The sequence below is a fragment of the Nomascus leucogenys genome, chromosome 21 (assembly GCF_006542625.1).
Source record: "Nomascus leucogenys isolate Asia chromosome 21, Asia_NLE_v1, whole genome shotgun sequence".
Taxonomy (NCBI): Eukaryota; Metazoa; Chordata; class Mammalia; order Primates; family Hylobatidae; genus Nomascus; species Nomascus leucogenys.
The window spans coordinates 78,266,442-78,281,268 of NC_044401.1; the positions used below are offsets into that span (position 1 = coordinate 78,266,442).

The window sequence follows — 14,827 nt, forward strand, 5'->3', positions numbered from 1 at the left end:
AGACAGCGTCCTCTGCTATGTCCTTAGTTATTTATACAAAGGTCACCACCAATCAACAGTGCCTTGATCTCAATAGCCACAGTAACTGAATAATGTAGTTCTAGTTGTACAGATTAATCCAGGATTGTAAGTTTTAAAGGAATGTTAATGCCACAGCAATAACAGCTTTATTTTTTTTTATGTTATAATGTGGTAGAAGTAACCCAATTCTTGCATTCCAAGGTGAAATGAAGCTGTATTCTACGTCAGATACATGGAGCAACTTGCTGACACTGACAACCACCTCTCCCAGTTTCATTAAACTACCTTAGTTGAATAAGCATAACATTTTCCCTTTTCGTAGTACCAGGTAAGAGGCTGGTATAAAGTCATATATTAATGAGGTTACTAAAAGGACATTTTCAAAACCTTCTACCATACGGCCACGTACAGCACAATTGAAGGGTGCTATCAATAGCATCAGAGTAGTGGCTGCCTCTGTACATAACATACAATCCAGTATAAAAGATCACTAACAAACTGATTTTAAAGTCTTACATGGCACAACTGAAGAGTTTCTGTTCTTTTCTTTGTTACACTCTTTCTGAGCACTAAAACATTCCACATATTTTGCATTACATTGTGTGACCAGCTGAAAAAGAAAAAACATATTAGTCTTCATTCAAAGATATAATTGATAGCATATGCTTGATGCTTCGGCAAAAATCCCAATCAGATTACTGATAAACAAGACCATTTCTGTGCCACAAAGAACCTTTTAAGACAGACACAGGGTCTTGCTCTCTTGCCCAGGCTGGAGTGCAGTGGCATTATTGTAGCTCACTGTTAACTGTGATCCTTCCACCTCAGCCTCCTGAGTAGCTAGGACCACAAGTGCATCAGCACAACCAGCTAATTTTTAAAATTGTTTATAGAATTGGGGTCTTCCTGTGTTGCCCAGGCTGCTCTGGGATTACAGGCGTAATCTACCATGCCCAGCCCCAGAGAACACTCCTGTGCTTTCCTAGTGGTACTTCTCTCAGTGACCTTGATTGTATCTTTCTTATTTCTACTATCAGGCCCCTAAACAGGTACTGTGTGCAATAGATATTTCTAGAACTATGTGGATTCTTCTGTTATGTGATGTCACTGCTGCTGTGAATTTTTTTCTGTGATTCCTCACTGGCATAAAAGACCTAAGTGAGTCTACATTAAAAAAGATTGCTTAATGCTATTTATTACGAGCTAATCAAGTTTCTTGAAGATAAAGGAGTACTTCACTAGTTCTCAGTACATTTCTGTTGAACTGAACTAACATTGTTCTGAGGCTGTTGTAAGTAACCAGCCCAGTAGTTTGGTTATTATTCCTGTTTATGTAGCTTCATTGAACCATTTTGTCAATCCTATTTTTTTGGGGTGCTGGCATCCATCTTAATGGAGTATATGAGATCAGTGTTCTTCTCCAGATGCTTTAGTAAAACTCATGGTCCCTGGATATAATTTTCATTTTCAAGTTTGATTCTTGTTTTTTTCTTCATCTTGAGCTCTAAAATGGTTAGTGCCTGTAAAAGAACCAACTACTTGGTCGCATTTCTTAAATGAAGTTTTAAAGAATGTATAAAAAAAAATTGAAGAAATGAAAAAGGCAGAATTTAAGAAATGTTGGTACTTAATATTTTGTAAGAACTCATGTTAAACATTTAAAATGATACACTGTGTCCTCATTATTAATTACCTCATGGTTTTATAGTAGTTAGAATGTTAATGGGGAGCTAAAAATTTTAAATTACTTTTATGATTGAACTCAGTGAAATTAAACTATTTTTCATTTCATATCACTTGGTATAATTTGCTTGGCAGTCTCATTTCTTCAGCTGAGATTCAAATGAAAGTTTCAGAGTCTATGGAAAGTTTTACCACGAAAACTAAAACTGTAGATTCATCTCATTCTTTCAATCTTGATACAAAGGGAGAAACTATTTACATACAGAACAATGTGCAAAACAGAATTTGAAAGACAAAGATAAATAGGAAAGCACTTGGTAACTGGAGATACAGGCAATGTTTGAAAGTTAGAAGCAATTTTGATTTATTATCAGATGACTGAGCCTTAATTATTTTAATAGTCCTTATAATCTCTCTTTTTCACCTTCAGTTCAGTCAATTCCATATAAACCTTAACCGCTTTTAAGCTTCTTCATGTCCCTATCAAAGAAAAAGAACAACCATTTAGGAAAAGTTAACTTTTTTCTAGTATTGTTTAGTTAATTCTTTTTAAATTTCTAAATTATCTTCTGAAATAGTTTTTGAAATAGGCATATTTTCAGGACAATATGTCTACAAGTCATCATTCTTAATAATTAAGGTAAGATAGATTAGTTCAGAAAAAATAGACAGGATATTTTTTGGACTAAACGAGTGACTTTGAAGTACTATGTCATTATGGCCAGGGGCTGATGTTTATGTTCAGATAAAGTCATAAATTGCTCAGAAGAAAATACAACACTGTATATCTACTTGAATACCAACAATTCATACATAGGTCAAAACCGTATTTTCTTTTTCATCACATTTAAGGAGTACAAAGAGTACAAATAGTAATCCATTTCGGTGTATACATTAATGCAAAGAAGACATAACCCCCAAACACAAGGCATTTAAAATATTTTCTTGCTTTATGCCAAAGAAACTTCTTTTTCAAAGCACTACCTTGAATTGCTTTTCCAGTCGTGTCTTTCCTCCTACTCCTGGTATAAGGATGCTGTTAACATAGCTGTGCAGCTGATTTGAAGATACTTCAGTCTCCTTTCCAAGAATGGCTTCCAACAAGGCATCATGGATGAAAATGTACTGCTCCTAAGAGGTACAATACATGGTAGTCACTGAGGGAGTGTTAAGGGTTAGCCAGTCATTCATGAAGTGTACCTTAGTTTAATTCTGCCGCTAACAGGGACCTCCCAGTGATTTCCTTCAAGCACTTACTGCTAGGTGATTTGCTCCAATACTCACTTTATCAATCCTAACTTATTTTACGGTAGAGATGTGTTAAGTTTAGCTCCGTATTCTATACTGCGCCTGGATCACAGTATTCTATACTGTGCTTATTGCTTCAACTCAATAAGCAAACAAAAAATCGTGTTCAATGAAGGGTTTTAGAACCATCCTCTCCTATGTACTTCTCAGGCCAGACAACATGTTTAACTCCCCCTACCATCTAACACAGCTCTTGAAACAACTGTATCTCTTTCCTAAGTACTTGTGTAGTTATTTAGGAATCCAAATGTTAAGATCCATACAGAAATGGAAAACTGTGATCTGTAGAATAGGATCACGGTCAGAGTATCTTCTAATACAAACCTGTAAATTACTGCAAGCCCTAAAAGAATGAATCTGTCTCTTCACTATCATTTAACAAATTTCAGTTACAGCATTTGCCAGAATCTCCTGAGGATGCTGGCAGCTATTCCTTACCTCAGTCTGGACGAGGTAGTTACGCTGTGTCCTGATATGCTTCAGGAATCCCAGGACGTTAACTGTGCTTTTGTCTTTTATCTGTTGCAGCATGCTGTCTATTACAATATAGGTGCCTGTTCTGCCCACACCAGCACTGTAAGAAATGAAGACACTCAACTGGCACTTTTGTTTTATCATACTGTTAACTTTGGATTTGAAAAATTACAATCTAAACCCCATTTATTATTTTTCTGAGATGGAGTTTCACTCTGTTGCCCAGGCTGGAGTGCAGTGGCGCAATCTTGGTTCGCTGCAACCTCCGCCTCCCAGTTCAAGCAATTCTCAAGCCTCAGCCTCCCGAGTAGCTGGGATTACAGGTGTGTACCACTACACCCGACTAATTTTTTATCTTTAGTAGAGGTTTCACCATGTTGGCCAGACTGGTATCAAACTCCTAACCTCAGGTGATCTGCCCACTTTGGCCTCCCAAACTGCTGGAATTACAGGTGTCAGCCACCACTCCCAACCTAAACCCCACTTAGATAACCTTAGATGACATATGTTATTCACTTAGCATTGCAACATAAATCACAGAACAAGCGACATGTATTTGAGTACCAAAGTTTCAAACAAACAAAAAAGAGGCAAGAATGCATTTTCAAATGAAACAGAATAAAAGCGTTTTTAAACAACCAACTGAAGTCATTTACTGTGGCTGACAGAAAACAAGCTTTATACAAGGATTTCCCAGTGCTTTTGAAAAGGTATTTTATATGGAACATATAAACTAAAAATTTAAAAATGAAATCTTTTCATATATACTATAAATATTGTTATTTAGAAGAACCTTTCAGAAAAGCCATTTACAAAAACAATCTCTATTCTAGTGTGGAAAGTTCTTGTGTTTAACGTCATATTTTTATTTATTAGGATCAGGCTACAATTTTCCTATAAACAATGAGGATTTTGTAATTTTTGTTTTTTTTGAGTCAGGATCTTGCTCTATCACCCAGGCTGCAGTGCAATTATGTGAACACAGCTCACTGCAGCCTAGACCTACTGGGCTCAAGGGATCCTTCTGTCTCAGCCTCCCATGTAGCTGGGACCACAGGCATGTGCCACCATTCTGGCTAATTTTTTTATTTTTAATTTTTGTAGAAATGGGGTCTCACTTTGTTGCCCAGGCTGGTCTCAAACTCCTGGGCTCAAGCGATCCTCCCACCTCAGCCTCCCAAAGTGCTGGGATTATGGGATTAAGGTGTTGGCCTCCACACCTGGCTGATATTATTAATAAGAAGATTTTATAAAAACTAGAGATGGATCTAGTTTTTTAAAAATCACAGAAGCAGCAGATGATTTCTTAATATTACAGGAATAGAGCCTCTTTAAAACTATCATAGGTCTTATCCATCCCAGTTTCCAGTGGAAGATTCAGCTTCTAAGTGAAAGCAGTAGCAGTCATTGTGGTCCAAGGTCACTGAGGCCTAAGTCCCCTGCCCCATCTATTTCACATGTTGAATCCCAGACCCTACCTGCAGTGCACCAACACAGGGCCCATTTCTGGCATCCGAGCTGCTGAGGATCTCCTCACGAAAGTCAGTACTGGAAGGGCATACTCGGGAACTCCCATGTCAGGCCACTGTGTGTAGTGATACTGGATCACTACCCTTTCATTCTGACGGCCCTTGGGATTTCCCTTCTGACCCTATGAGAAAAGTGAAAAAAGATGTCTTTAAGGTGAGGGGTGGACATTCTGGAAAAAAATAATGTAAGGGTGTCAGGACACATGACCACTGATCACATTCACCCTAATCACTGTTCCCAGGCTAGGTTATTCCCCCTTGCAGCCAACTTTCTTGCCATTAAATTGGAGACATTACCAAGCTGGATATGAAGTGTCACTATCACTTAAAAGACTGTTTAAGATTGTACCGAGAATGACCGTTTAGTATCAGTTTTTTTGGATTTGGAATTATCCAAAGCACTTGTACTTTTCCTGCAAGGCCTCCATTTCCTGACTTTCTGCCCCAAGTCCAGATCTTAGTACTTTGCTTTCATGTCTCTGTGGGCTATGATTCCCATTCCTTCTCCACTGTCCAGGCTGGACCTTTAGGAGCCAGAGTGCTGGTTGCTGCCGTAAACTATCCAGGAAGTGATGGGAAGATTTTAAATGTCAAATACTTCTGTCTTCAGAGTCAGAGGCGATGTCTCATTTATCTGTCACTTTCATAAATGACTTTTTCAGAGTAGTTTTCCTTTAAGTGTCTGAACTTTTTACATCTTAACTACTTTAGATGAAATATTCTCCAAATAGATTACTTGCTATGATATGATTTCTTATTATCAATACCTAATTTCTAAATTTTTTTTGGATGACTCAGGGTAATTAATCAACACTGAAGCTTGAAGTGTGTCTGGTCCTGTGCTATTGTACAAAGGCCCATGATGGCTTTAATTTAATTCTTCTGTTAACTCTCATTTTTCTACTTTTTCCTGTTAGTATGTAAAACACCTAAAGTTCCTATTTGACTTCTTCTGACTTAAGCTGTTTCTAAAACAAGAGTAAGTGGGCCCTGTTTAAATACCTGAAATATTCCCATCAGTTGGGCTTTGTAAGTTTTTTGCTGGTTATTGATCATCTTGAGCCAGCCAGCAGCTCTATTTCATAGTAGAGAACACAGATGTATTGCTATGCTACTGATATTCATGTTATTTCTGCCATTTTGGGAAATAAACATACATAGGAAGGACAGTTAACCTGGGATCACAGACAGGCTTTGGAGCCACTGGAATTTTACATAAAAATGTGAGTAAGTGTGAATATAAATGGGGCAAGGAGGCTACAGTTTTATCACATTTTCCAAAATGTCCAAGACACCAAGAAAAAAAAAAATTATCCCATTGCTGCAAACAACTGCCATATCTAAGTTCTGTGGAATAACTACATTTTTAATGAGCATCTATTTACAGTTCTTAATACGGTATTTCCTCCTTATCTGCAGTTTCACATTCCCGAGGTCAACCACAGTCCAAAAATATTACAGTATTTTAAGAGAAACAATATATATTCATATAACTTTTATTATAGAATATTATTATTGTTCTATTTCAGTATTATTGTTAATCTCTTGCTGTGCCTAATTTATAAATTAAATTTTATCATAGATATGTATGTATAGGAAAAGACATTGTATAAATAGGCTTCAGTACTACCTGAGGTTTCAGGCATGCACTGGGGGGTCTTGAAACATACCTTCCACAATTCAGGTGGGGGACTGTGTACTGCTGTGATGATTGATCTAGGATATTTGTTGTAACAGTGGATTTTGAAAAAGAAACTGAGATAACCTGAAAACAGTATTTCCACAAAAATGTGATTCTCAGGGTATTAGTAGTTCTATAGAGAAGGGTATTATTGTTAACACCAGTGCTCTGGTCACTTATGTTCACTGTAAATTTCTAAAATGGTGGGGGGATATATATTATGCAGCATTCATTTCCCATTCTTGAACAGCAGAATCTGATGTTTACAAGAATCTTACAGGACAAGTATTCCTTGGAACATACTTTGGGAAACAATGCTTTATATCTGTCAGAAAATTGGAATAAAAAAGCTAAATCAAACAGATGCTGCCATATTTGCTGAGTATTACTAAAACCTAAGAGGATGATTTTTTAAAAAATGAAGACTGTTCATGTAGAGATTAAAGAGTACAATCAGGCCAGTTAAATTCTATTATATGCTTTGCCAATACCTTTCACACCATACACTGATGTCAGTCAGAAGAGTTATGAAAAAATGTTTTAAAAACACTTTTTAAAAACCAAGTTGGTTATGAGATTTGGCCTTGGTTGTGCAGTAATTTTCAAAGAAGTATAAAAAGGAGATGCCCTGGCAGCCTACCCAATTCCTTCCATACCTTTTTCACTTTTGTATTTCTGACTGAAAAACGACGAACAGTGTAGCAGGCATGTACTTTTGTGCTCTTCAGCGTGACAATAATGTTTCCATATTCCTCACTGTTCTCTGTTGGCCAATACTGATCACATTTTCGCTGCAGAAAGAAAAAAGTTGTAAAGTATAACTGCAATCTATGCCACAATTCTGTTGATAATGTAATTTCAAACGACAATGTTAAAACACAGGTGAGATTGCCATTTAGTTGACTGAAAAAGGAATACATGAGTTTAACTGCTTAAAGGCAGGTGTGATCTCTGACAAGGCTGATGGCTTGGGATAAGTTTGTGTAAGACCATGAGAGAAATGGGCCTAGTATTTATGATCACCTTTCAATATATAATGCATTTTTATTTTTGCATTATAATGCATTTTTAAAAGGGACTAAGAAAGAAACCTCTATGTCTGACCTGTAAGAAATGTGGGTAGGGTTTGTTATAAAGGGAGCTTAAGTATCATTTGGAAGGCTGGGTTGGATTCATGGAAGGTTCTCTTCTAACTGTGAGACTGTTCTTGTTGTAACTTGGATCACCAAAAGTAAAACTGACTCCACAACATGAAGCAGTGGTGATTTTGAGCAGGGAACCTGAGGCATAGCTTCTTTTATTTATTTTTATTTTTGTTTGTTTTTAATTTTTAATTTTTAGTTTTAGTTTTGGGGTACATGTGCAAGATTTGCAGGTTTGTTACATAGGTAATCATGTGCCATAGTGGTTTGCTGCACCTATCAACCCAGTGTGGTGATTCCTTGAAGTGCAGCTTTTATTCTAGCCTAAATTAGCATCATCTAATGTAAACTCATAATCCAATAAATTCTACAGCATCAATCATTTTTTTAAAAGGTCCTCTTCATGATGGTTAAACTGTTTAGGCAATTTTTGCTTCCCCAATTTTAGCTATTAGTAGTTCCTTGTCTACACCATGCTTCTTTCAACTTCCCTGTTTACTGTTCTGTCTGTCCCCTGTACTTAGAACACCCTTTCCTTCTCTTTTTAGGCTGTGTAATTCCTCGTAATCATTGTTCAAGTCTCATCTCAAGTATTAACTCCTTTAAAAAATCTCTGTACAGAGGATACACTGATTCATTTTGCAGCATTCCACTAATACCCTGTTCATCTCTATCATCACATTTACTCTTATAATGCCTTAGCTCTCTTCCCCTCTGAATCATAAGAAAGATAGAGCAAAGACAACACTTTTCATTTCCGTAACTCTTTATACCTTGTCAAGTTCCTACCCTAAAGCAGGTACTCCACAAGTATTTTTTGAATGAAGGTGCATTATTAAGATAGTGAGTCAAAAGGCTCTTACTCTTCCTTTTTCCACAAGGTTCGTAATCATCACAATGATTCCAGTGTTTTGTTCCCAAATCATCCTCCAGAAATCTTCAAATGTAGACTTCAAAGGTCCTTGGGTGGCAATATAGGCTTTTGCTTTGTTGTAACCCTTCAAAATGACACAGCACAAAGTGAGATGAAAGCAGTTATCACAGAAGACCAGTAAATAATTCAAATGCCTTCCATATTGAATGCGATTTGTTTTTAGTGAAAGCTCTGTACAGTATTAAAATACATTAAACAGTTTCTGCTGCAGTCTTCAATTTCCAGAAACAGGTTTATAATAACAGTTCTGACTTACATCAACATAGTTTGCATTAATGTAGTCGCTGTGCTTAGAGTCTTTTCCTGGTAAAGGTCTTAACTTCACCCTACTGTGATCATCTATAGAAGATCAGAAAAAAAAAAAGAGAAATAAAATGTATAATTCAGAAACTAGCACCATTCTAAAGCACAACACAAGGCAATCAGGTAACATGACATCTCCCAAGGTAGTCTGAGAAAACTTTTGGCAGAACAACTAAACAGAGCATTCAAACCCATCCCAAAATACAGAGCCACTCCTACATCTCCTGCTCTCAGGATGCAAACTCATGTAAAACTATTACAAATTGTAGTCCTCTATATTTTAAAGCCAGTTCAAAGGTATTTGCTTGTTCTGTATTTTAAAGCCAAGTTCAAAGGGCTTTGATTATGCCCTATGCCCCTGTTCCTTCCCCATTAATACAAATATAAAAGGGTGACTGATCTGTCAAGTCCGAAACATCTATTACTATTTTCAGGCAATTCCATTGCTAATTCACTTGGATTCCCTGCTACCCTAACAGAACCTAAGTAATTGAGGAAACCAGAGCTTTTGTTAACAGTAATCTCATTATAGGAATCTGAAGTTAATGTTCAGATTTTAGGATCCACTTAACCTCAGTTAATGAACGAAAGTTGGGGGTAGGTGATGCATGACATGTGTATCTACCTGCCCAACAGAGTGAGCCTGCTTTTTTTAGGATAGCAAAATAAGTAAAAGGAAGCTGAGGTTATAATTTTATTTTCCCTAGGTAGAAACAGAATGGACAAAACCCAATTTATGTTTCTGTTTATAGTCATTATCATAAAAGGCTAGTTGAAAAAGAAGTCCAATGAGTGGATCAGCATAGGCATTACTGACCTCAGAATATACCAAGCAATTTTTGAGAGCCCTCTATGTTTTTGGAACTGTGAACTGCTTTGGTTGTTCTGACAAACTTTCAGTTTACAGTTGACATGAAACAGGTGTTACTTGATATAAATGGGCCCCAAAGGAAAAATTTCTCCTAAGGCATCTGGATCCAAACTGTTATGCCTTAGTAGTCATTAACTGCGTATTATTTCTTAGACTGACAAATAAGACATTAATAGATCAATTTGGGAGGTGATTTGGTAACATCCACATATACCTTGAAAGTTGTGATGAATCTGAGAGAAGGTTTTCATACGTCATGTTTCTGGCTCATTCATGGTCTAATTTTACTTGTTTTTATGCTATTCTTTGCCATGTAAAGGCATTAATATAGAGGGTAGATGAAGGCAGGCAATGTGCCCAGAATCTGAGTGGCCAAGAGAACACCAAAACCTAACTCCCTGAATGTTTAAAAATAAAATTACATCTAATTTGAAATTGTGAAAGTAAAATCACAAATGAAGTTGTGAAAGTGCAATTCACATTTAACCAGAGATGATGGTTTTCTAGCAAAACACCATGACCTTTGGGCACATCACACATTAGTTGCTTTGATTTTCTCCTCCTTTTTTTGCCACAATACTTTTAGCAAGGCAGTAAGTAATGTTTGACATTAGAAGTAAAGGATGCTGTGGTGGAGAGAATGGTGTGTGTGTGTGTGTATGTATGTATGTATGTATGTATAAGGCACAGATGTGTATATATCCTTGCCTGATTTCTCTGGTTAGAAAGGAGGTCTATCTGGATAGAGAAATCCTCATAGTCACAGCAGTGGTGATCCTTGATTGAGTTGGCCAACAAATACTGCCAAAGTCAATCCAAAGACTGGGGAGAGGTTTGACTTTCTTCCTTGTTCTCCCCCTGGCTTTTTTAACCAGTTCATTTTCTCAGAAAAGTAGAACAAACAATCCTATTCAAAAGTAACTTGGAGTTTTTGTAACATTTCATTTAGAAATAAAACTATCTTTGTTTATAGAGGACATGGTGTATACAGAAATTCAAGGAATCAATAAAAAACTACTAGAAAAGATGGATTCAGCAAGGTTGTAGGGTACAACCTACAATTGTATTTATACAAACTAGCAATGAGCAATCCAAAAATAAAACTAAGTAAACAATTTCATTTACATTAGCATCAAATGGAATAAAATACTTAGGAATGAATTTAACAAAAGCTGCACAATAGTACAATTCAGGAACAATTGTTGAAAGAATAGCCAAAACAATCTTGAAAAAGAGGAACAAATTTAGAGAACTCACATTAAGAAAGTGAAAAGGGGGGTGGAGCCAAGATGGCCGAATAGGAACAGCTCTGGTCTCCAGCTCCCAGCGTGAGCGGCGCAGAAGACGGGTGATTTCTGCATTTCCATCTGAGGTACCGGTTTCATCTCACTAGGGAGTGCCAAACAGTGGGTGCAGGACAGTTGGTGCAGCGCACTGTGCGCAAGCCGAAGCAGGGCAAGGCATTGCCTCACTCGGGAAGCACAAGGGGTCAGGGAGTTCCCTTTCCTAGTCAAAGAAAGGGGTAACAGACGGCACCTGGAACATCGGGTCACTCCCACCCTAATACTGCACTTTTCCAAAGGGCTTGGAAAACGGCACACCAGGAGATTGTGTCCGGCACCTGGCTCGGAGGGTCCTAAGCCCACGGAGTCTCGCTGATTGCTAGCACAGCAGTCTGAGATCAAACTGCAAGGCGGCAGTGAGGCGGGGGGAGGGGCGCCCACCATTGCCCAGGCTTCCTTAGGTAAACAAAGCAGCCAGGAAGCTCGAACTGGGTGGAGCCCACCACAGCTCAAGGAGGCCTGCCTGCCTCTCTAGGCTCCACCTCTGGGGGCAGGGCACAGACAAAAAGACAGCAGGAACCTCTGCAGTCTTAAATGTCCCTGTCTGACAGCTTTGAAGAGAGTAGTGGTTCTCCTAGCACGCAGCTGGATATCTGAGAACGGACAGACTGCCTCCTAAAGTGGGTCCCTAACCCCCAGGCAGCCTAACTGGGAGGAACGCCCAAGTAGGGACAGACTGACACCTCACTTGGCCAGGTACTCCTCTGAGACAAAACTTCCAGAGGAACGATCAGACAGCTGAATTTGCAGTCTCACGAAAATCCGCTGTTGCAGCCACCGTTGCTGACACCCAGCCAAACAGGGTCTGGAGTGGACCTCTAGCAAACTCCAACAGACCTGCAGCTGAGGGTCCTGTCTGTTAGAAGGAAAACTAACAAACAGAAAGAACACCCACACCAAAAACTCATCTGTACATCACCATCATCAAAGACCAAAAGTAGAAAAACCTACAAAGATGGGGAGAAAACAGAGCAGAAAAACTGGAAACTCTAAAAAGCAGAGCACCTCTCCTGCTCCAAAGGAACGCAGTTCTTCACCAGCAATGGAACAAAGCTGGACAGAGAATGACTTTGACGAGCTGAGAGAAGAAGGCTTCAGACCATCAAACTACTCTGAGCTACGGGAGGAAATTCAAACCAATGGCAAAGAAGTTAAAAACTTTGAAAAAGCTTCTTTTCCGAGAAAACACCAAATGGTGGATGACGCCGGTGCGGCGGGGGGGCCCGGAGGCCCTGGTGGCCCTGGGTTGGGGAACCGTGGTGGCTTCCGCGGAGGTTTCGGCAGTGGCATCCGGGGCCAGGGTCGCGGCTGTGGACGGGGCTGGGGCCGAGGCCACGGAGCTCGCAGAGGCAAGGACGAGGACAAGGAGTGGATGCCCATCACCAAGTTGGGCTGCTTGGTCAAGGACATGAAGATCAAGTCCCTGGAGGAGATCTATCTCTTCTCCCTACCCATTAAGGAATCAGAGATCATTGACTTTTTCTTGGGGGCCTCTTTCAAGGATGAGGTTTTGAAGATTATGCCAGTGCAGAAGCAGACCTGTGCCGGCCAGCGCACCAGGTTCAAGGCATTTGTGGCTATCAGGGACTACAACAGCCACGTCGGTCTGGGTGTTAAGTGCTCCAAGGAGGTGGCCACCGCCATCCGTGGGGCCATCATTCTGGCCAAGCTCTCCATTGTCCCTGTGCGCAGAGGCTACTGGGGGAACAAGATCGGCAAGCCCCACACCATCCCTTGCAAGGTGACAGGCCACTGCGGCTCTGTGCTGATGCGCCTCATCCCTGCACCCAGGGGCACTGGCATTGTCTCCGCACCTGTGCCTAAGAAGCTGCTCATGATGGCTGGTATCGATGACTGCTACACCTCAGCCCGGGGCTGCACTGCCACCCTGGGCAACTTTGCCAAGGCCACCTTTGATGCCCTTTCTAAGACCTACAGCTACCTGACCCCCGACCTCTGGAAGAAGACTGTATTTACCAAGTCTCCCTATCAGGAATTCACTGATCACCTCGTCAAGACCCACACCAGAGTCTCCGTGCAGCAGACCCAGGCTCCAGCTGTGGCTACAATATAGGGTTTTTATACAAGAAAAATAAAGTGAATTAAGCGTGAAAAAAAAAAAACTTTGAAAAAAAAATAGATGAATGTATAACCAAGATAACCAATGCAGAGAAGGGCTTAAAGGAGCTGATGGAGCTGAAAGCCAAGTTTCAAGAACTACATGAAGATTGAAGAAGCCTTGGGAGCTGATGCGATCAACTGGAAGAAAGGGTATCAGTGATGGAAGATGAAATGAATGAAATGAAGCAAGAAGGGAAGTTTAGAGAAAAAAGAATAAAAAGAAATGAACAAATCCTCCAAGAAATATGGGACTATCTGAAAAGACCAAACCTACGTCTGATTGGTGTACCTGAAAGTGACGGGGAGAATGGAACCAAGTTGGAAAACACTCTGCAAGATATTATCCAGGGGAACTTCCCCCTTCTAGCAAGGCAGGCCAACATTCAGATTCAGGAAATACAGAGAACGCCACAAAGATACTCTTCAAGAAGAGCAACTCCAAGACACATAATTGTCAGATTCACCAAAGTTGAAATGAAGGAAAAAATGTTAAGGGCGGCCAGAGAGAAAGGTCAAGTTACCCACAAAGGGAAGCCCATCAGACTAACAGCTAATATCTCGGCAGAAACTCTACAAGCCATAAGAGAGTGGGGGCCGATATTCAACATTCTTAAAGAAAAGAATTTTCAACCCAGAATTTCATATCCAGCCAAACTAAGCTTCATAAGTGAAGGAGAAATAAAATACAGACAAGCAAATGCTGAGTGATTTTGTCACCACCAGGCCTGCCCTAAAAGAGCTCCTGAAGGAAGCACTAAACATGGAAAGGAACAACTGGTACCAGCCACTGCAAAAACATGCAAAATTGTAAAGACCATCGAGGCTAGGAAGAAACTGCATCAACTAACATAATGACAGGATCAAATTCACACATAACAATATTAACTTTAAATTTAAATGGGCTAAATGCTCCAATTAAAAGACACAGACTGGCAAATTGGATAAAGAGTCAAGAGCCATCAGTGTGCTGTATTCAGGAAACCCATCTCACGTGCAGAGACACACATAGACTCAAAATAAAGGGATGGAGGAAGATCTATCAAGCAACTGGAAAACAAAAAAAGGCAGGGGTTGCAATCCTAGTCCCTGATGAAATAGACTTTAAACCAACAAAGATCAAAAGAGACAAAGAAGGCCATTACATAATGGTAAAGGGATCAATTCAACAAGAAGAGCTAACTATCCTAAATATATATGCACCCAACACAGGAGCACCCAGATTCATAAAGCAAGTCCTGAGTGACCTACAAAGAGACTTAAACTCCCACACAATAATAATGGGAGATTTTAACACCCCACTGTCAACATTAGACAGATCAACGAAACAGAAAGTTAACAAGGATACCCAGGAATTTAACTCAGCTCTGCACCAAGTGGACAGAATAGACACCTACAGAACTCTCCACCCCAAATCAAC

At 39.6% G+C, this 14,827-nt stretch overlaps 1 protein-coding gene, 1 long non-coding RNA gene and 1 pseudogene across 4 annotated transcripts in view; 2 read left to right on the top strand and 1 right to left on the bottom strand.

Moving 5' to 3' along the window:
• The window catches only part of LOC105738821, a 40,282-nt gene that overhangs the window by 18,572 nt on the left and 6,883 nt on the right, over positions 1–14,827 (top strand). The gene's annotated exons all lie outside the window — the stretch shown is intronic.
• PTPRG (protein tyrosine phosphatase receptor type G) overlaps positions 1–14,827 on the bottom strand; it is a 743,963-nt gene that overhangs the window by 18,060 nt on the left and 711,076 nt on the right. For 2 of the 3 annotated variants that reach the window (XM_003273634.3, XM_003273635.3), the window contains 7 exons: positions 9,029–9,111; positions 8,702–8,836; positions 7,353–7,487; positions 4,965–5,137; positions 3,451–3,586; positions 2,689–2,835; positions 538–631 (listed from right to left, as the gene is read on the bottom strand). In XM_003273634.3, coding sequence (XP_003273682.1) covers positions 538–631; positions 2,689–2,835; positions 3,451–3,586; positions 4,965–5,137; positions 7,353–7,487; positions 8,702–8,836; positions 9,029–9,111 — 903 coding nt within the window. Of the gene's footprint in view, positions 1–537; positions 632–922; positions 2,185–2,688; positions 2,836–3,450; positions 3,587–4,964; positions 5,138–7,352; positions 7,488–8,701; positions 8,837–9,028; positions 9,112–14,827 lie in introns of those variants that run through there. The other variant, XM_030802031.1, reaches the window with a different exon arrangement.
• On the top strand, positions 12,463–13,394 carry LOC101175916 (annotated as a pseudogene).